Below are 17,500 nucleotides of genomic sequence, written 5' to 3' on the forward strand. Positions count from 1 at the left end.
AAACAATTTTCATAACTTCGTATTCACTCTTTTGATATTCCTTTCTCTCTCACTCTCCTTTCCACTCTCTTCCCCCTCTCTTTCTCTCGTTCTTTCATCCCTCCCTCTCTCTTCCTCTTCCTTTACTTACCGTGATGAACAGTCAGACGATTGTGCTGCCCGTACCCACAGCCTCGCCTTTTATACCCACGAGCAGCAAGGCATTTCCTAACTGATGAGCAAGTTTACCTCCTCTCCCTTCCCCCTCCTCTTCTTTTTCCTTCTTTTCCTCCGTAAGTAGGTCATTAATATCCCTGGCCAGATCTCTCCAGTGTGAGGAAGACTGTGGAGTAACAATGGGATGTCAGGAATTTTCTCTCTCTCTCTCTCTCTCTCTCTCTCTCTCTCTCTCTCTAAAAGGAAAAGGAAAAGAGATAATCAAGATATGATTTTTTAATGGAAAAGTCTTTAAATCATTGTAGACGATTTATGTAAAGTGGGACTTCATTTGATGAACAATGGAGCTAAAAACATATTAGCATATATATATATATATATATATATATATATATATATATATATATATATATATATATATGCACACACAAACACACACACACACAGGCAGCCCCTCACACAGATGCAAACACACATGTTTATACGCACGCAGAAACACATATTTATGTTGGGGGAGGGGCTTGAAGTTGAGGGCTTAATTCCTTCTGTCAGTTATTAAAAAGTTATGAAAGGTGATTGAATATTTGCAGTATTTAGTTCGGAACTGCGACACTTAGTTCATATTACATGGCCAAGAAATTCACTAAATTAGGTCAAAATACGCCAAGATGAGTCCTGTATCCAAGTGGCCAAAGCCGCACGCATGAAAACGAACTCGCACACCTTCAAGCCGCGGCAGAAGCGGCGCTGCGGCGAGTCCCTCTCTGCCTTGACCTTGACCCCAGCTGACACCAGAACTCATGGCTGAGCGGGACCCTGACACCTTGCAGTTGGAAAGCCAGCGATCTTTTTCTGCTAAATTACGTAGGTTATCTTCGTGTTTCCTTTTCGACGAGGACTGTTGTGTTACGATTTCTGTCTTTGAATATAGTTAAAGGAATAAGCATTACATAACTTTTGTTTCAGATTCCATGTGTCGTTGTAGCGTTGTAATGTGCACCTGTTAATATGTCATGTTCCTATGGCTGAATATATTTTCAGGTTATTTGTTCAGAGTTGGTTCCATATCTGATGATTATAGCTTGTAGAGGTACTAAATATTGCGTTTGTCTTGTTACTGATAAAACTTTTCCATTCTCTTAATATTTTCACAACTGACCAGTAACATCTTTGATTTATGAATGAATGCTTCTTACGCTGTTTACTATGACGTATATATGTCCTTTGTTTCATTAATACAGATTGATAATTGCAATCTGTACACCATTGTGTGAATATTTTCACTTTTTCCATCTTTCATCCCAATCCTTAACCATCCTTTCTCTCTCTCTCCGTCTCTCTGCATTTGTTATTTCTATATTTTGGCATCAGCGATGTCTCCCTCACTGGGAATCCTATCACTCCCTGGGTCAGGAATGCCTCACAAAAGGTCAGTCGTGATAGAAACATGCGCATAAATCGTTTTCTTTTATTCTTATTCGCATATAAATAGGAATAAATACGGACATTCCTCGCCAGAAGCCAAGAGTCCTTCGGCAGAGATTCCTTCCCGCAGAGCGCCCAACTGCGCGCCAAGGGACGCCGCCCCTGGCCTCCGCCCGAGCTCTCAGTCGTCGCGCTCGCAGATGATGGACTTCTCGTGGTGGCAGGCGATGTCGTGCCACCTGACGCCGTCGTCGTAGAAGTCGTTGAGGACGGCCACGCAGTTCTCGCCCCCTTGCTCGCGGTTGTCCGGTTGCGGTTGCTTCTTCCTGCCGGCGAGAAGAAGAGGAATTAGAAGAGTTGAGAAAATGGAGAGTTCTTCCTTGCTGGTAAGGGAAAAGAAAGCTATAAACGATTAAATGGGTATTCACGAAAACGGGTGGGAGGAGGAGAGAGGACAGAGGGAAGGAGAGGAGGTGGAAGGGAGGAAGGGGAAAGAGGACAGGAGGAAGGTGGGAGGAGGACAGGGGGAAAGGGCAGACCGCGCGACAAGCGAAAGGACCCGTGCACATACCCGCCGGTGTGAGACCAGTTCAGACCCACGAAACGGGCTCCTGAAGGCCACACGAAGTCGCGTCCCCTGCGTTGGCCTCCGGTCCAGACCCACGGCAGCTCGTCTGAGAGGGAAGCCAGTGTTGCTAATTATTCATTGAGACTCTTAGGAGTTATACAAAGACACATTATACATAAACAATTGAAGCAAGTTTGTGAATTCCGTGTGGGTGTGAGCATGTGTTCATACATGTACGTGTATGTGACAAAAACGCATGGAAATTACGGTCTTCGATCACGTCGGTGACGAAGTCGTTCTCCTCCCTGGTCTCGATGCTGATGCCCTTCCAGCCGCGGCCGAGGCTCGAGCAGTAGCTGTTGGCGCCCTGCCAGTCGTAGGTCCGGCCGCCGTCGTGGAGCCAGGCGAAGTGGTACTCGCTGTCGCCCCGGTCCTCGTCCACCTGCAATGTTCAAGGTACTGACGAAGGTGTGTGGCAGATGTGATGTAGAATAAGCTTGTTTCTTTCTTATTCCTGGTTTGATAGAATTACCCACAATAGAATACCTTTGCAAAAACAGAAAATTTACATTTTTCACACCAAAGAACCACCAAGTTGCTTATTGAAACTGGCCCCTGTTTGAAGCGTTTCCTTATTGAAATTAGTCTCTTTAATGAGCCATTTGTGTTGCAACTCACCACGTCGTCTCCCAGGGCCACAGCCACCACAGTTAGGAACAGAAGGACCTTCATCTGAAACGGAGAAGCGATAAAACCTCAGAAAGGCGTATTTGGGAGTCTCGTTAAATACATACTACGATAGTTATTTATCACTGTGTCCTCTGCTGCACTGAAATATCGTAAAGCATTCTCCTGAAAGCATGAATATACTAGATGCATGATTTCTGATATTTATATTCCTTATGTTTCAACCTTTTATGCCATGGACCGTTTCACCGGAAAAAAAATACGTGGTAGACTGTTGAAGCCGATGAAATTTTAATGAAAAAAAGTTCATTCCATGCATCATATCTGGTCAAAAGTACACAAAACAATTTTCATAACTTCGTAGACTTCACTCTTTTGATATTCCTTTCTCTCTCACTCTCCCTTCCACTCTCTTCCCCCTCTCTTTCTCTCGTTCTTTCATCCCTCCCTCTCTCTTCCTCTTCCTTTACTCACCGTGATGAACAGTCAGACGATTGTGCTGCCCGTACCCACAGCCTCGCCTTTTATACCCACGAGCAGCAAGGCATTTCCTAACTGATGAGCAAGTTTACCTCCTCTCCCTTCCCCCTCCTCTTCTTTTTCCTTCTTTTCCTCCGTAAGTAGGTCATTAATATCCCTGGCCAGATCTCTCCAGTGTGAGGAAGACTGTGGAGTGATAATGGGATGTCAGGAGTTCTCTCTCTCTCTCTCTCTCTCTCTCTCTTAAAAGAAAATGAAATAACAGACAGTCAAGATATGATTTTTAATGGAAAAGTCTTTAAATCATTGTAGACGATTTATGTAAAGTGGGACTTCATTGGATGAACAATGGAGCTAAAAAACATATTAGCATATATATATATATATATATATATATATATATATATATATATATATATATATATATATATATGCACACACAAACACACACACACACAGGCAGCCCCTCACACAGATGCAAACGCACATGTTTATACGCACGCAGAAACACATTTATGTTGGGGGAGGGGCTTGAAGTTGAGGACTTAAATCCTTCTGTCAGTTATTAAACAGTTATGAAAGGTGATTGAATATTTGCAGTATTTAGTTCGCAACTGCGACACTTAGTTCATATTACATGGCCAAGAAATTCACTAAATTAGGTAAAAATACGCCAAGATGAGTCCTGTATCCAAGTGGCCAAAGCCGCACGCATGAAAACGAACTCGCACACCTTCAAGCCGCGGCAGAAGCGGCGCTGCGGCGAGTCCCTCTCTGCCTTGACCTTGACCCCAGCTGACACCAGTACCCATGGGTGAGCGGGACCCTGACACCTTGCAGTTGGAAAGCCAGCGATCTCTTTCTGCTAAATTACGTAGGTTATCTTCGTTTTTCCTTTTCGACGAGGACTGCTGTGTTACGATTTCTGTCTCTGAATATAGTTATGGAATAAGCATTACATAACTTTTGTTTCAGATGCCATGTTTTTTTATTTTATTTCATTTCTATTATTATTATTATTATTATTATTTTATTTTTTTTTGCAGCGTTGTAATGTGCACCTGTGTTCATATTTCATATTCCTATGATTAAATATATTTTCAGGTTGTTCAGAGTTGGTTCCATATCTGATGATTATAGCTTGTAGAGGTAGTAAAGTATTGCGTCTGTCTTGTTACTGATAAAACTTTTCCATTCTCTTAATATTTTCACAACTGACCAGTAACATCTTTGATTTATGAATGAATCCTTACGCTGTTTACTATGACTGAGCTGCCAGGGTCACCCTCAGGCAGATTATTGATTTTATGATATGCCTACACAGTTATATATATTCATACGTGTACATATGTCCTTTGTTTCATTAATACAGATTGATAATTGCAGTCTGTACACCATTGTGTGAATATTTTAACTTTTTCCATCTTTCATCCCAATCCTTAGCCATCCTTTCTTTCTCTCTCCGTCTCTCTGTGTATTTGTTAACATTTCTATATTTTGGCATCAGCGATGTCTCCCTCACTGGGAATCCTATCACTCCTTGGACCAGGAATGCCTCACAAAAGGTCAGTCGTGATAGAAACATGCGCATAAATCGTTTTCTTTTATTCTTATTCGCACATAAATAGGAATAAATACGGACATTCCTCGCCATAAGACTAGTCCTTCGGCAGAGATTCCTTCCCGCAGAGCGCCCAACTGCGCGCCAAGGGACGCCGCCCCTGGCCTCCGCCCGAGCTCTCAGTCGTCGCGCTCGCAGATGATGGACTTCTCGTGGTGGCAGGCGATGTCGTGCCACCTGACGCCGTCGTCGTAGAAGTCGTTGAGGACGGCCACGCAGTTCTCGCCCCCTTGCTCGCGGTTGTCCGGTTGCGGTTGCTTCTTCCTGCCGGCGAGAAGAAGAGGAATTAGAAGAGTTGAGAAAATGGAGTTCTTCCTTGATGGTAAGGGAAAAGAAAGCTATAAACGATTAAATGGGTATTCACGCAAACGGGTGGGAGGAGGAGAGAGGACAGGGGGAAGGAGAGGAGGAGGACAAGGGAGGTGGAAGGGAGGAAGGGGAAAGAAGACAGGAGGAAGGCGGGAGGAGGACAGGGGGAAAGGGCAGACCGCGCGACAAGCGAAAGGACCCGTGCACATACCCGCCGGTGTGAGACCAGTTCAGACCCACGAAACGGGCTCCTGAAGGCCACACGAAGTCGCGTCCCCTGCGTTGGCCTCCGGTCCAGACCCACGGCAGCTCGTCTGAGAGGGAAGCCAAAGTGTTGCTAATTATTCATTGGGACTCTTAGAAGTTATACAAAGCCATTATACATAAACAATTGAAGCAAGTTTGTGAATTCCGTGTGGGTGTGAGCATGTGTTCATACATGTACGTGTATGTGACAAAAACGCATGGAAATTACGGTGTTCGATCACATCGGTGACGAAGTCGTTCTCCTCCCTGGTCTCGATGCTGATGCCCTTCCAGCCGCGGCCGAGGCTCGAGCAGTAGCTGTTGGCGCCCTGCCAGTCGTAGGTCCGGCCGCCGTCGTGGAGCCAGGCGAAGTGGTACTCGCTGTCGCCCCGGTCCTCGTCCACCTGCAATGTTCAAGGTACTAACGAAGGTGTGTGGCAGATGTGATGTAGAATAAGCTTGCGTTTCTTTCTTATTCCTGTTTGATAGAATTACCCACAATAGAATACCTTTGCAAAAACAGAAAATTTATATTTTTCACACCAAAGAACCACCAAGTTCCTTATTGAAACTGGCCCCTGTCTGAAGCGTTTCCTTATTGAAATTAGTCTCTTTAATGAGCCATTTGTGTTGCAACTCACCACGTCGTCTCCCAGGGCCACAGCCACCACAATTAGGAACAGAAGGACCTTCATCTGAAACGGAGAAGCGATAAAACCACAGAAAGGCGTATTTGGGAGTCTCGTTAAACATACTACGATAATTATTTATGATTGCGTGTCCTCTGCTGCACTGAAATATCGCAAAGCATTCTCCTCCCCAACGGAAGCATGAATATACTAGAAGATGCATGATTTCTGATATTTATATTTCTTATGTTTCAACCTTTTATGCCATGGAACGTTTCACCGGAAAAAACACTTGGTAGACTGTTGAAGCCGATGAAATTTTAATGAAATCAAAGTTCATTCCATCTATCATATCTGGTCAAAAGTACACAAAACAATTTTCAAAACTTCGTAGACTTCACTATTTTGATATTCCTTTCTTTCTCACTCTCCCTTCCACTCTCTTCTCCCTCTCTTTCTCTCGTTCTTTCATCCCTCTCTCTCTCTTCCTCTTCCTTTACTTACCGCGATGAACAGTCAGACGATTGTGCTGCCCGTACCCACAGCCTCGCCTTTTATACCCACGAGCAGCAAGGCATTTCCTAACTGATGAGCAAGTTTACCTCCTCTCCCTTCCCCCTCCTCTTCTTTTTCCTTCTTTTCCTCCGTAAGTAGGTCATTAATATCCCTGGCCAGATCTCTCCAGTGTGAGGAAGACTTGAGTAATAATGGGATGTAAGGATTTTTTTTTTCTCTCTCTCTTTAAAAGGAAAAGGAAAACAGATAATCAAGATATGTTTTTTAATGGAAAAGTTTTTATATCATTGTAGACGATTTATGTAAAGTGGGACTTCATTTGATGAACAATGGAACTAAAAACATATTAGTATATATATAAGCACACACACACACACACACCGATAGCCCCTCACACAGATGCAAACGCACATGTACATACGCACGCAGAAACACATATTTATGTTGGGGGAGGGGCTTGAAGTTGAGGGCTTAAATCCTTCTGTCAGTTATTAAAAAGTTATAAAAGGTGATTGAATATTTGCAGTATTTTGTTCGCAACTGCGACATTTAGCTCATATTACATGGCCAAGAAATTCACTAAATTAGGTCAAAATACGCCAAGATGAGTCCTGTATCCAAGTGGCCAAAGCCGCACGCATGAAAACGAACTCGCACACCTTCAAGCCGCGGCAGAAGCGGCGCTGCGGCGAGTCCCTCTCTGCCTTGACCTTGACCCCAGCTGACACCAGAACTCATGGGTGAGCGGGACCCTGACACCTTGCAGTTGGAAAGCCAGTGATCCTTTTCCTGCTAAATTACGTAGGTTATCTTCGTGTTTCCTTTTCGACGAGGACTGTTGTGTTACGATTTCTGTCTCTGAATATAGTTAAAGGAATAAGCATTACATAACTTTTGTTTCAGATTCCATGTGTCTTTGTAGCGTTGTAATGTGCACCTGTGTTCATATGTCATGTTCCTATGACTGAATATATTTTCAGGTTATTTGTTCAGAGTTGGTTCCATATCTGATGATTATAGCTTGTAGAGGTACTAAAGTATTGCGTTTGTCTTGTTACTAATAAAACTTTTCCATTCTCGTAATATTTTCACAAATGAATTCTTACGCTGTTTACTATGACTGAGCTGCCAGGGTCACCCTCAGGCAGATTATTGATTTTATGATATGCCTACAGTTATATATATTCATACGCGTATATATGTCCTTTGTTTCATTAATACAGATTGATAATAGCATTGTGTACACCATTGTGTGAATATTTTAACTTTTTCCATCTTTTATCTCAGTCCTTAGCCATCCTTTCTTTCTCTCTCCGTCCCTCGGCGTATTTGTTATTTCTATATTTTGGCATCAGCGATGTCCTCCTACCTGGGAATCCTATCACTCCTTGGACCAGGAATGCCTCACAAAAGGTCAGTCGTGATAGAAACATGCGCATAAATCCTTTTCTTTTATTCTTATTCGCACATAAATAGGAATAAATACGGACATTCCTCGCCAGAAGCCAAGAGTCCTTCGGCAGAGATTCCTTCCCGCAGAGCGCCCAACTGCGCGCCAAGGGACGCCGCCCCTGGCCTCCGCCCGAGCTCTCAGTCGTCGCGCTCGCAGATGATGGACTTCTCGTGGTGGCAGGCGATGTCGTGCCACCTGACGCCGTCGTCGTAGAAGTCGTTGAGGACGGCCACGCAGTTCTCGCCCCCTTGCTCGCGGTTGTCCGGTTGCGGTTGCTTCTTCCTGCCGGCGAGAAGAAGAGGAATTAGAAGAGTTGAGAAAATGGAGTTCTTCCTTGCTGGTAAGGGAAACGAAAGCTATAAACGATTAAATAGGTATTCACGCAAACGGGGGGGAGGAGGAGAGAGGATAAGGGGAAGGAGAGGAGGAGGACAAGGGAGGTGGAAGGGAGGAAGGGGAAAGAGGACAGGAGGAAGGTGGGAGGAGGACAGGGGGAAAGGGCAGACCGCGCGACAAGCGAAAGGACCCGTGCACATACCCGCCGGTGTGAGACCAGTTCAGACCCACGAAACGGGCTCCTGAAGGCCACGCGAAGTCGCGTCCCCTGCGTTGGCCTCCGGTCCAGACCCACGGCAGCTCGTCTGAGAGGGAAGCCAAAGTGTTGCTAATTATTCATTGGGACTCTTAGAAGTTAACAAAGCCATTATACATAAACAATTGAAGCAAGTTTGTGAATTCCGTGTGGGTGTGAGCATGTGTTCATACATGTACGTGTATGTGACAAAAACGCATGGAAATTACGGTGTTCGATCACGTCGGTGACGAAGTCGTTCTCCTCCCTGGTCTCGATGCTGATGCCCTTCCAGCCGCGGCCGAGGCTCGAGCAGTAGCTGTTGGCGCCCTGCCAGTCGTAGGTCCGGCCGCCGTCGTGGAGCCAGGCGAAGTGGTACTCGCTGTCGCCCCGGTCCTCGTCCACCTGCAATGTTCGTGGCATTTGCAATGATTGTGTCGCAGGTATATTGTACATTAAGATGGCGGTTCTTTGCTTTGAAGAATTCTAGAAAATGGAATAATTCACGCTAAGGAAATGCCATTCCTGCCATGATTCTTCCTGTGGATCGCAACCACATCACGCTACAAATCATATCTTAACTGGTCTTTCACATGATCAAGTTCCTTATTGAAACTGGCCTCTCATTAAACTGGACCCTAATTTAAACTGGTTTCTGTAATATCCCATTGGTGTTGCGACTCACCAGGTCGTCTCCCAGGGCCACCGCCGCCACAGTTAGAAGCAAAAGGACCTTCATCTGAAACGGAGAAGTGACAGAGATTCAGTAGGACGAAATTGGTATTCCAGTTAATTACATTGTACGGTAATCCAAATTGTGCAACTGCTTTGTTTCGGAAGTATGGAATGAAGTGAGCGTATGATTGAAACAATGTTTATGATACAGCTCCCCTATGTGTCCCACCATGATGCTGTAGGTATTGATAAAAGTATTGCAGACAACTAGTGATATCCTACTCTGTCAGTCAGTATGATTTAAAGTGGTTTGTTGTTGCTTTTTGCCGAAATAGCGTTAGTGATATATTTTTTTAAGCCGAGGAATTTCTGATGGAATAAAGAGTTCACAGATATTCCAAATATTGAAACACTGGAATGCGCCATACCTAGTCCTCAGAACGCTTCACTCCGTTGATGTTCCTCTCTCTCTCTCTCTCTCTCTCTCTCTCTCTCTCTCTCTCTCTCTCTCTCTCTCTCTCTCTCTCTCTCTCTCTCTCTCTCTCTCTCTCTCTCTCTCTCTCTCTCTCTCCCTCCCTCCCTACTTACCGCGATGAACAGTCAGACGATTGTGCCGTCCGTGCCCACAGCCTCGCCTTTTATACCCACGAGCAGCTAAGCATTTCCATGACTGATGGGCACGGTACTTCCTCTCCCCTCCTCCTGCCCCTCCTCTTTTACTTCTTCTTTTCCTCAATAAGTAGGTCAGCAATAACTCTTCCGAGATCTCTCCAGTGTGAAGGATATTGTGAAGAAACAATGGGATGCAAGTTTGTTTTTCTCCGTCGTCTTCAAAAGGTAAAGGAACAAGTGTAGGAAAGGATAAAAAAAAGATAAAGATTCATTCGATGCGAGATAATGCAGAATAAAAATTATTATTATTTTTTTTACGCATGTTTAGTTGATAAGTGTGTACGTACTTGCCAGAAGGAGAGATAGATAGATAAAAGGAGGGAGGGAGAGAGACAGAGACAGAGAGGGAGAGAGAAAACTCCTGACACCCCATTTTCACTCCACAGTCTGCCTCACACTGGTGAGATCTGGCCAGGGATATTAACGATAGAGGCAGATAGATAGACAAACTGAGAGAGAGGAAAACATACAGACATAGATTGACAGACTGAGAGAAAAGGGGAAGGGGGAAAGAAACAATAACAAAGTGTGAAAGAGTAAGAGCGAGAGCGAGAGCGAAAGAGAGAGAGAGAGAGAGAGAGAGAGATCATTATATTTCCAAACGTGTTATTTACAATTCAAACAAAACTCGAGTAATTTCACCGCATTACCCCACTCTTCGCTTGCACCCACGGCCCTTGCAACACGCCTGCAATTGCCCATCCGCGCTTCCGATTCGCAAGGAAGAACGAGGACCCCCCCCCCCCTCAGGTGTAGCAACCCCGCTTACTCATCCCATCCTCTTGGCACCGTGCCAGTGCCTCCTGCAGCGCTGACCTTGGGGTTTGCATAGGGAAGGGAAGGCGCCGTGTAGTATATGGGTCTGCGTGTGTGTGCGTGCGTGTGGCTTCTTGAATTGGGTTTTTGGGCGTTGAAGGAGGTCTGCGTGCACACACACACACACACACACACACACACACACACACACACACACACACACACACACCTTTTTCACTAAAGAAAGGCATTCTTTATTTCTTAACGTTTGAGATTATAGGTACATGTCTGATCAAAATTCTTGCATTCTCTCCCATCACTCTACGCACATACAGTAGACGAGAAATGTACATTGTGTTCAGGTATACGTGTGTGCGTATGGGTGTCTGTGGCGAGTACCGTTGCAATGCATGAAGATTAAACCGTTTTCTGTTTTCTTATATCAATAACCAGTCTTGCAAGTGTTATTATTTTCAATTGCAATCTTTATTTCTCACGCCATTTTGATTCCAGATTTTTTTTTTTTTTTTTTTTTTTTAGCAGTTATCACAAATTATCAATAGTAATTTGACGCATTTAACCTATTGATATTATCATCATATTCGCAGATATCTCAAAAATAAAGAAAATTAAAATAATGAAAATCGACAGTAATTAGAAAATGGATATCATATTCTATGCTGCAATCAATTTAAACATTCATATAGTTTTCTGTTTGTTTTATTAATCATTCGATATCAATTTATCGATCCGATCTATGGCGTGTGTTTTCCGTAGAGTTTGCAAGTGTTCGATATTTTTTTTCTAATTTAATTAAGATTCACTGCTGTTTGACATATTTAGAAAAATAGATGAGGGAAAAATGCAGACACGCATAAACAGAAATGAATATGAAATAAGACAAAGAGAAAGAAACAAAGAAGAATAACATATGAAATAAAGAAAAAAAAATGGAGGAAGAGACAATTTGAAGGAGAAAAGGGGATCCCAGAGCTATCTCAGGGCAGACCCAGCCTTATGTTTGGTTACACTGCAGTATCATGCCCAAGGTTAAAGATGGCTTTCTTTATTGTTTATTAATTTATTAACTGCAAACGAATATATATAAATACACACGCACACACATACACACACACACACATACAAACACATACACACACAAACACACACACACATACACACACACACATACACACACACACACACACACACACACACACACACACACACACACACACACACACACACACACACATATATATATATATTTACACATATATGTATAACTAATATACTATTATCATTAGTATTGTCAATAGTAAAGTACTTTGTAATACTTAATATTACTTCATCAGTTCCTAAGGATTTTAGGCAAAGAACACTTGTGGCTTGACTCACCTCCTCCAAGAAGAAGAAGAAGAAGAAGAAGAAGAAGAGAGAGAGAGAGAGAGAGAGAGAGAGAGAGAGAGAGAGAGAGAGAGAGAGAGAGAGAGAGAGAGAGAGAGAGAGAGAGAGAGAGAGACCGACAGACAGACAGAGAGAAAGAGGACGGGACAAAGTAAAATTTCCTTTTTTATTATTCTACCTAATCATTCTCCATATATGTGAACTTAAAAGGAATATATTTTATATGTAATGAATTAATTCTACTCAAGAAATAAAGAATTTAGACATAATTTCTTTGGGCAAATATATATGTAATCAAAGCCTTGTTCCTTCTATTACAAGTTAGAATTAAATCATTATTGGAAATCAATAGAAAATGGACATTATTGCTTCAATGTCAATGGAGAAACATGGCAATAGGCATCTTTTCCAGCGGTTACGGGAAACGCGACACCTTTTGCGCGGCAGGAATCGAGCAGACGGTTAACTTTAGTTGAGTTGCCAGATGCAATCCTCCTACTTCGGATATTTTATGCATATGCGTACTTATATTGGATATCTATAACACTGCACTACCCACCATAAGATATCAAAAGCCATCTTGGATATCATATTCCAAAATACTGTGTACCTGTCGGAAAAAAATAACCAGTACAGTAAACTAGCAAGCCGTCAACCGTGATCATTCCCATTACGTCACAGAAATGGGCGGAGTTTAGAGGCCTGTCTCGCCTCCGATCACGAAACAGCTTTTGGTGTCGCGTCGCGTCTCACGACAACCTAATTGCCACCGGAAAAGATGCCTATTGTTTGTCCTTTATAAGAATATCAACACGAGGGTCTGTGTCTCAGCAGACTTCTGGCTTTGGCTTCAGCACAATCTAAAAAGCCGTTAAAACTGTCTTTTTGAGGCAAGTTGTGGTAAGAGGGATGAGCTAAGAAATCCCTGTGAAAAAGTGGGAATACCTTGGATTTAAATGGTTATCTCATCTATGTGATGATAAGCCAGATTGTTTTTTTTTTTTCTATCCTCTCTTAAGGCCAGAAATTCGGACTCTGTTGCTGTGTCACTGTTGTCTTGTCATTGCTTCATCTTTGTTTATTATTACTGTCTTGTTGTTATCAATATTATGTGTCTGTTTATATATTAATTCCATTTATCCACTTGTCTATCAATAACTCATCAATTTATTTAATTAATATACTAGAAATTGAGGCAAAGACGAAGAAAATGGAAGTGATACAATATATATATATATATATATATATATATATATATATATATATATATATATACATATTTATATATATATATGTATATGAAATAAAAAAAATGAAAGAAACAAAAAAATAAATAAAAAAATGTATGCAGACGATTCTGGTGTGATTACCCGCCATTTATTTTGAAATCTTTAAGAAACAAATATCCGTTTGTTTGTTTTTTGTACTTGGCTATAGTACTTAGTACTTAACGTCAGCAAAAGTCAAGGAAAATGCATAGACAAAGCATAACTTAAATACTGACATTATTTAACCCATTTAGAATTGACCGTTAACGAAATACTTTTAAACTCTCTAAGAACGAGAAGTAGAACATAATACAGTGTTCTTCAAGTATTTCTAACATATTTTTGTTCAGGAAACTAATCGTATTTATCATTTTCCCCTTCAGTTAGCAATAAAGCCAATTTTAAAGTTTGAAGATTGATTCGTAAAACGTTTTTTTTTTTTAATATCTCAAAAATTAATTCCTTCCAAATCCTAATATTGTTTAAAATTTTCTTTTCCCTATTTGTGGCCTTCGTTTTCTTTTCTTTCTCTTCTTTCTCTTCTTAAAATATCTTTATGCATTATGCATTATATTCTGATATTCACAGATGTTAAATGATTAACTAAATTGATATATTTTATTCATCTTACATGATTAAACAGAAAACGCATCGGAACGGTTTTCATAGAAAATAGAGATAAAGAAAACGGGAATCGTACTAGAGAAAACAAAGTACTAAATCATGAAAAATGACAAAAACACTAATATCACAAAACTGCAAATCTTAAAACAAAAGTATTAATACACAGACGGTGTGAAAAATACTCAATTATGTAAGCATGAGAAATAAAGAATAAAAAAGTCTCCCCTCCAATGCATTTTTTTTTCTAGATGACTGGCGTATTTCAATACCGGCCGAACCGCCAGCGAAGTAGTAGTGAAAGCAAGAAGACAAACACAACTTCTATCCTTTTTTAAAGATCAATCAGGTGTTGACAAAATAATGAAAATGATAAATAAAGATGTAAATACATAGATAAATGAAATGCGGTGAGCCATTTGTTCACCCGGCACACTGAGGATATTTTATCATTTTTCTACTTTTTTATCTGATTTTGCGATGGGAGTCTTCCAATTGTTTTGATTAATATATATATATATACTGTTGTTATTGTTTTTCTTATTTGCCTCTATTCTTAATGTGGAGTAAATGTATTCTATTTCATCCGAACGTTACTATTATAGCAATTTAAGATACTTTATTGGCGGGAAAATACCCCCCCCCCTCCTCCACCCAGCCTAAATATCCAAATATCCACAAAAATAATTTACAAATTAACCTTCATTTATTCCCAACGACAGAGACGTTTAAACTGGTCATTAAGTGGTTTTAAAACTTCCTTCCATCGTAAAAGTAAGAGTGATAGTAAAATAATTGAGAAAAGTAAAGTAATGGAAAAAAAATTATGTGAGATTACCCGCCATTTGTTTTGAAATCTTTTGGAAATAAATGTCTAGATATTTTATTTTATTTTAGTACTTTAACAAGATTAAAAGTCAAGGAAATGGGTGGAAAAATAAGAATTATTTACGCAGTTTCTCGCAAAATATTTACAGACGTCTTTTGGTCTATTATATCTTACGTGTTGTTTATTTTTAAAAATGCTCCGTTGATAATATAAGCAGGGGTCACGGTCCTACACCCCACCCCTACTCGTTGATCATTAATTGATGATGATAATAATAATAATAACAACAATACTACTACTACTAATAATAATAATGAAAATAATAATAATAAAGGACATGCTGGTAACTTTTCTGGTTTTATTAAGCTATGGTATTAAGATTATTCTTAGGTCGATTTTACATGGTCAAATCTTGCAAATAGAAATTTACAAAAAAAATCTTTACTTTTCAGAATTACCCTATGTCATATTTAGTGCACCATATCCTGGGATTGTGAAATAAGCATTATCTAAATACGTAACACTAGTGGCCAGTACTTATTGTACATATATTGGAAAGGACTTATTGAACATGTTCTTTTTGTGTTTGTTATTTTTGCCAAGATATGTCGGTTCTTCCTTAATACCAGCATAATAAGTCGTTGTTGTTGTTATTTATAGATTAAAAATATCATGTGATTTTTAGTTCTCTCTCTCTCTCTCTCTCTCTCTCTCTCTCTCTCTCTCTCTCTCTCTTTCATGATAACATCGTTTGAATGTAATTATTTTCACAAGGTTGTCACTATGATGAAGCCAAGACGAGGAGGTTCAAGACAGCCAGATTAAAGCAAATTTGAATTTATTTCCAGATTTTCACATAAATAAGAAATAAATACAGTCGGATTTCGATCGTTCGATTCTGCACCAAAGTCACAGTGACGATCCAAAATCCAGTGACAGTGATACATGTGCCTCATAGTTTTCTTCAGGAGGAACAGTGTTCACTCGTCCACTTCGGGTGTTCACTTAAGACTTCTCGCAGATAATGGACTTCTGGTGACTGCAGCCAACGTCGTGCCACTTGACGCCGTCCTTGTAGAAGTTGTTGAGGATGGCCAGGCAGTTCTCGCCACCTGGTTCACGGTTGTCAGGTTGCCTCTTGCCAGTACTGGGGGAGGGGAAGGGGGGGGGGAGGAGGAGGAGAAGGGGTTAGTTCCAGGAGGACTTCAGGTTTTGTTCCTATAAGTGGATGAATGCTTGGTCCTGTGTGTGGGACTACGGGGGGGGGGTCCTCGTGGGTAAGAGCATGTGGTTGTTACTATGGATAGGCCTACGTGATTTTGCTTTGGTGTTGATTTTGTTGTCTTGTTTTTTTTTGTTTAAAGGGGTTTAAAATGTGTACTGGCTTAGAAGAAAGATTATGGCCATTAACTACATTTGTGTGTGTGTTATCACGATCACTGATATAGTAATATTTCATACAATCAGTTATTTATATTTTGCACTTTTCTTTGTTTTAGTTTTGTTTTAGACGGACTGAGAAGACACCCGTTCAGACCAGAATACCAAAAATCCAAGCGTCAAACTTACAGTCCAGTGTGAGACCAGTTCAGACCCTTGAAAGGCTTTCCTGAAGGCCAAGAGAAGTCCCTTCCCTTGCGCTGCCCTCCAGTCCATACCCAGGGAAGTCCGGCTGAAATAAAGGGACAATTTTCTTCATCGACGAGGAAACGGAAAATGAAAGATATGTAGGCCTAGCGCGATACAGAATCGAGCGTGAAAAAAGAAAAAAAAAGAAATGAAAAGTCTATTAATAGCTACATAATCTGTAGACATATTCCACAAAAGCTGAAAGAAAAAAATCGGGTTTCTGTAGCATTACGTACCATAAACCCCAGCACCGACAATTAGACCAAGGGATAGCACTTACCATCGCCAACAATCTCATTGATGAAACCACTTTCCCCGCTGGTCTCGATGCTCACGCCCTTCCAGCCGCTTCCGAGGCCCGAGCAGTACCCGTTGGCGCCGTTCCAAGTGTACTCTCGGTTGCCGTCGTGTTTCCAGGCGAAGTGGTACTGACTCCCTTCTCTTTGGGCGTCCACCTGGAGAACACGCGTTATTAGGAGTGTTTTTTTTTTACCTGGGACGTGTCGTTGATAGCAAGAGGGGGGTAGTTTTAAATGGAATATGCGTGTTGGCTTGTTGTTAGCGAGAGGAAGGTCGTTTTAACTCTAAAGTGTTGTTACAGTTAGAGGGAATGAGTTTTACCTATGAATGTGCGTGTTATTAATAGAACTTTTTACTTGGGATGTGTGTTATTAGTAAGAGGGGGGGGGGTAGTTTTAACTGGAATATGCGGGTTGTTAGCGAGAAGAAATTCGTGTTGAGGAAGGTTGTTTTATCTCGTGTTGTGTTAGAGTTAGAGGGAATAAGGTTTACTTAAGAAAGTGTGTGTAATTGATAGAACTTTTTACATGTGGCGTGTGTTATTAACAGGAGGGGAGTAGTTTTAACTGAAATATGCGTGTTGGCTTGTTGTTAGCGAGAGGAAAGTCGTTTTAACTCGTGTTGTGTTAGAGGGAATACGTTTTCCCTAAGAACTTGCGTGTTATTAATAGAACATTTTTAC

General features: G+C 41.4%; 5 protein-coding genes across 5 annotated transcripts in view; all 5 read right to left on the reverse strand.

The window, feature by feature from the left end:
• The window catches only part of LOC113806243 (snaclec coagulation factor IX/factor X-binding protein subunit A), a 1,818-nt gene extending 1,635 nt beyond the window's left edge, over window positions 1-183 (reverse strand). Inside the window, exon 1 of the mRNA XM_027357368.2 lies at window positions 131-183. The gene's annotated coding sequence lies outside the window, so the exon portion shown is untranslated. The remainder of the gene's footprint in view (window positions 1-130) is intronic.
• A 1,427-nt stretch (window positions 184-1,610) lies between these two features.
• LOC113806256 (snaclec coagulation factor IX/factor X-binding protein subunit A-like) lies at window positions 1,611-3,348 on the reverse strand. The gene is made up of 5 exons (XM_070119026.1): window positions 3,311-3,348; window positions 2,828-2,881; window positions 2,417-2,591; window positions 2,153-2,255; window positions 1,611-1,907 (listed from the first exon to the last, which is right to left on the reverse strand). The coding sequence occupies exons 2-5, from the start codon at window positions 2,879-2,881 to the stop codon at window positions 1,763-1,765; spliced, it is 477 nt and encodes a 158-aa protein (XP_069975127.1). The 5' UTR covers window positions 3,311-3,348; the 3' UTR covers window positions 1,611-1,762.
• Window positions 3,349-4,906: 1,558 nt separating this feature from the next.
• Window positions 4,907-6,685, reverse strand: LOC113806273 (snaclec coagulation factor IX/factor X-binding protein subunit A). The gene is made up of 5 exons (XM_070121137.1): window positions 6,626-6,685; window positions 6,134-6,187; window positions 5,722-5,896; window positions 5,458-5,560; window positions 4,907-5,201 (listed from the first exon to the last, which is right to left on the reverse strand). The coding sequence occupies exons 2-5, from the start codon at window positions 6,185-6,187 to the stop codon at window positions 5,057-5,059; spliced, it is 477 nt and encodes a 158-aa protein (XP_069977238.1). The 5' UTR covers window positions 6,626-6,685; the 3' UTR covers window positions 4,907-5,056.
• Window positions 6,686-8,075: 1,390 nt separating this feature from the next.
• LOC113806257 (snaclec coagulation factor IX/factor X-binding protein subunit A-like) lies at window positions 8,076-10,020 on the reverse strand. Its single transcript, XM_070121138.1, has 5 exons — window positions 9,925-10,020; window positions 9,347-9,400; window positions 8,892-9,066; window positions 8,629-8,731; window positions 8,076-8,372 (listed from the first exon to the last, which is right to left on the reverse strand). The coding sequence occupies exons 2-5, from the start codon at window positions 9,398-9,400 to the stop codon at window positions 8,228-8,230; spliced, it is 477 nt and encodes a 158-aa protein (XP_069977239.1). The 5' UTR covers window positions 9,925-10,020; the 3' UTR covers window positions 8,076-8,227.
• A 5,690-nt stretch (window positions 10,021-15,710) lies between these two features.
• Window positions 15,711-17,500, reverse strand: part of LOC113806250 (snaclec salmorin subunit A) — a 3,836-nt gene continuing 2,046 nt past the window's right edge. The window contains exons 3-5 of the mRNA XM_027357371.2: window positions 16,799-16,973; window positions 16,459-16,561; window positions 15,711-16,036 (exon numbers count right to left, since the gene is read on the reverse strand). Of these exons, the coding sequence (XP_027213172.1) occupies window positions 15,895-16,036; window positions 16,459-16,561; window positions 16,799-16,973 (420 nt within the window). The 3' untranslated portion in view covers window positions 15,711-15,894. The remainder of the gene's footprint in view (window positions 16,037-16,458; window positions 16,562-16,798; window positions 16,974-17,500) is intronic.

The sequence above is a fragment of the Penaeus vannamei genome, chromosome 4 (assembly GCF_042767895.1).
Source record: "Penaeus vannamei isolate JL-2024 chromosome 4, ASM4276789v1, whole genome shotgun sequence".
NCBI lineage: Eukaryota > Metazoa > Arthropoda > Malacostraca > Decapoda > Penaeidae > Penaeus > Penaeus vannamei.

What these genes read in the sequence shown, in the direction of transcription:
- LOC113806256 (XM_070119026.1), bottom strand. Translation starts at nt 2,881, where the DNA reads ATGAAGGTCCTTCTGTTCCTAACTGTGGTGGCTGTGGCCCTGGGAGAC. An exon ending in TGGCCCTGGGAGACGACGTG is followed by an intron (nt 2,592 to 2,827) that starts GTGAGTTGCAAC and finishes TGAACATTGCAG; the next exon opens with GTGGACGAGGACCGGGGCGA. An exon ending in CACCGACGTGATCGAAGACC is followed by an intron (nt 2,256 to 2,416) that starts GTAATTTCCATG and finishes CTTCCCTCTCAG; the next exon opens with ACGAGCTGCCGTGGGTCTGG.
- LOC113806257 (XM_070121138.1), bottom strand. Translation starts at nt 9,400, where the DNA reads ATGAAGGTCCTTTTGCTTCTAACTGTGGCGGCGGTGGCCCTGGGAGAC. An exon ending in CACCGACGTGATCGAACACC is followed by an intron (nt 8,732 to 8,891) that starts GTAATTTCCATG and finishes CTTCCCTCTCAG; the next exon opens with ACGAGCTGCCGTGGGTCTGG. An exon ending in AACTGGTCTCACACCGGCGG is followed by an intron (nt 8,373 to 8,628) that starts GTATGTGCACGG and finishes TCTCGCCGGCAG; the next exon opens with GAAGAAGCAACCGCAACCGG.
- LOC113806273 (XM_070121137.1), bottom strand. Translation starts at nt 6,187, where the DNA reads ATGAAGGTCCTTCTGTTCCTAATTGTGGTGGCTGTGGCCCTGGGAGAC. An exon ending in TGGCCCTGGGAGACGACGTG is followed by an intron (nt 5,897 to 6,133) that starts GTGAGTTGCAAC and finishes TGAACATTGCAG; the next exon opens with GTGGACGAGGACCGGGGCGA. An exon ending in AACTGGTCTCACACCGGCGG is followed by an intron (nt 5,202 to 5,457) that starts GTATGTGCACGG and finishes TCTCGCCGGCAG; the next exon opens with GAAGAAGCAACCGCAACCGG.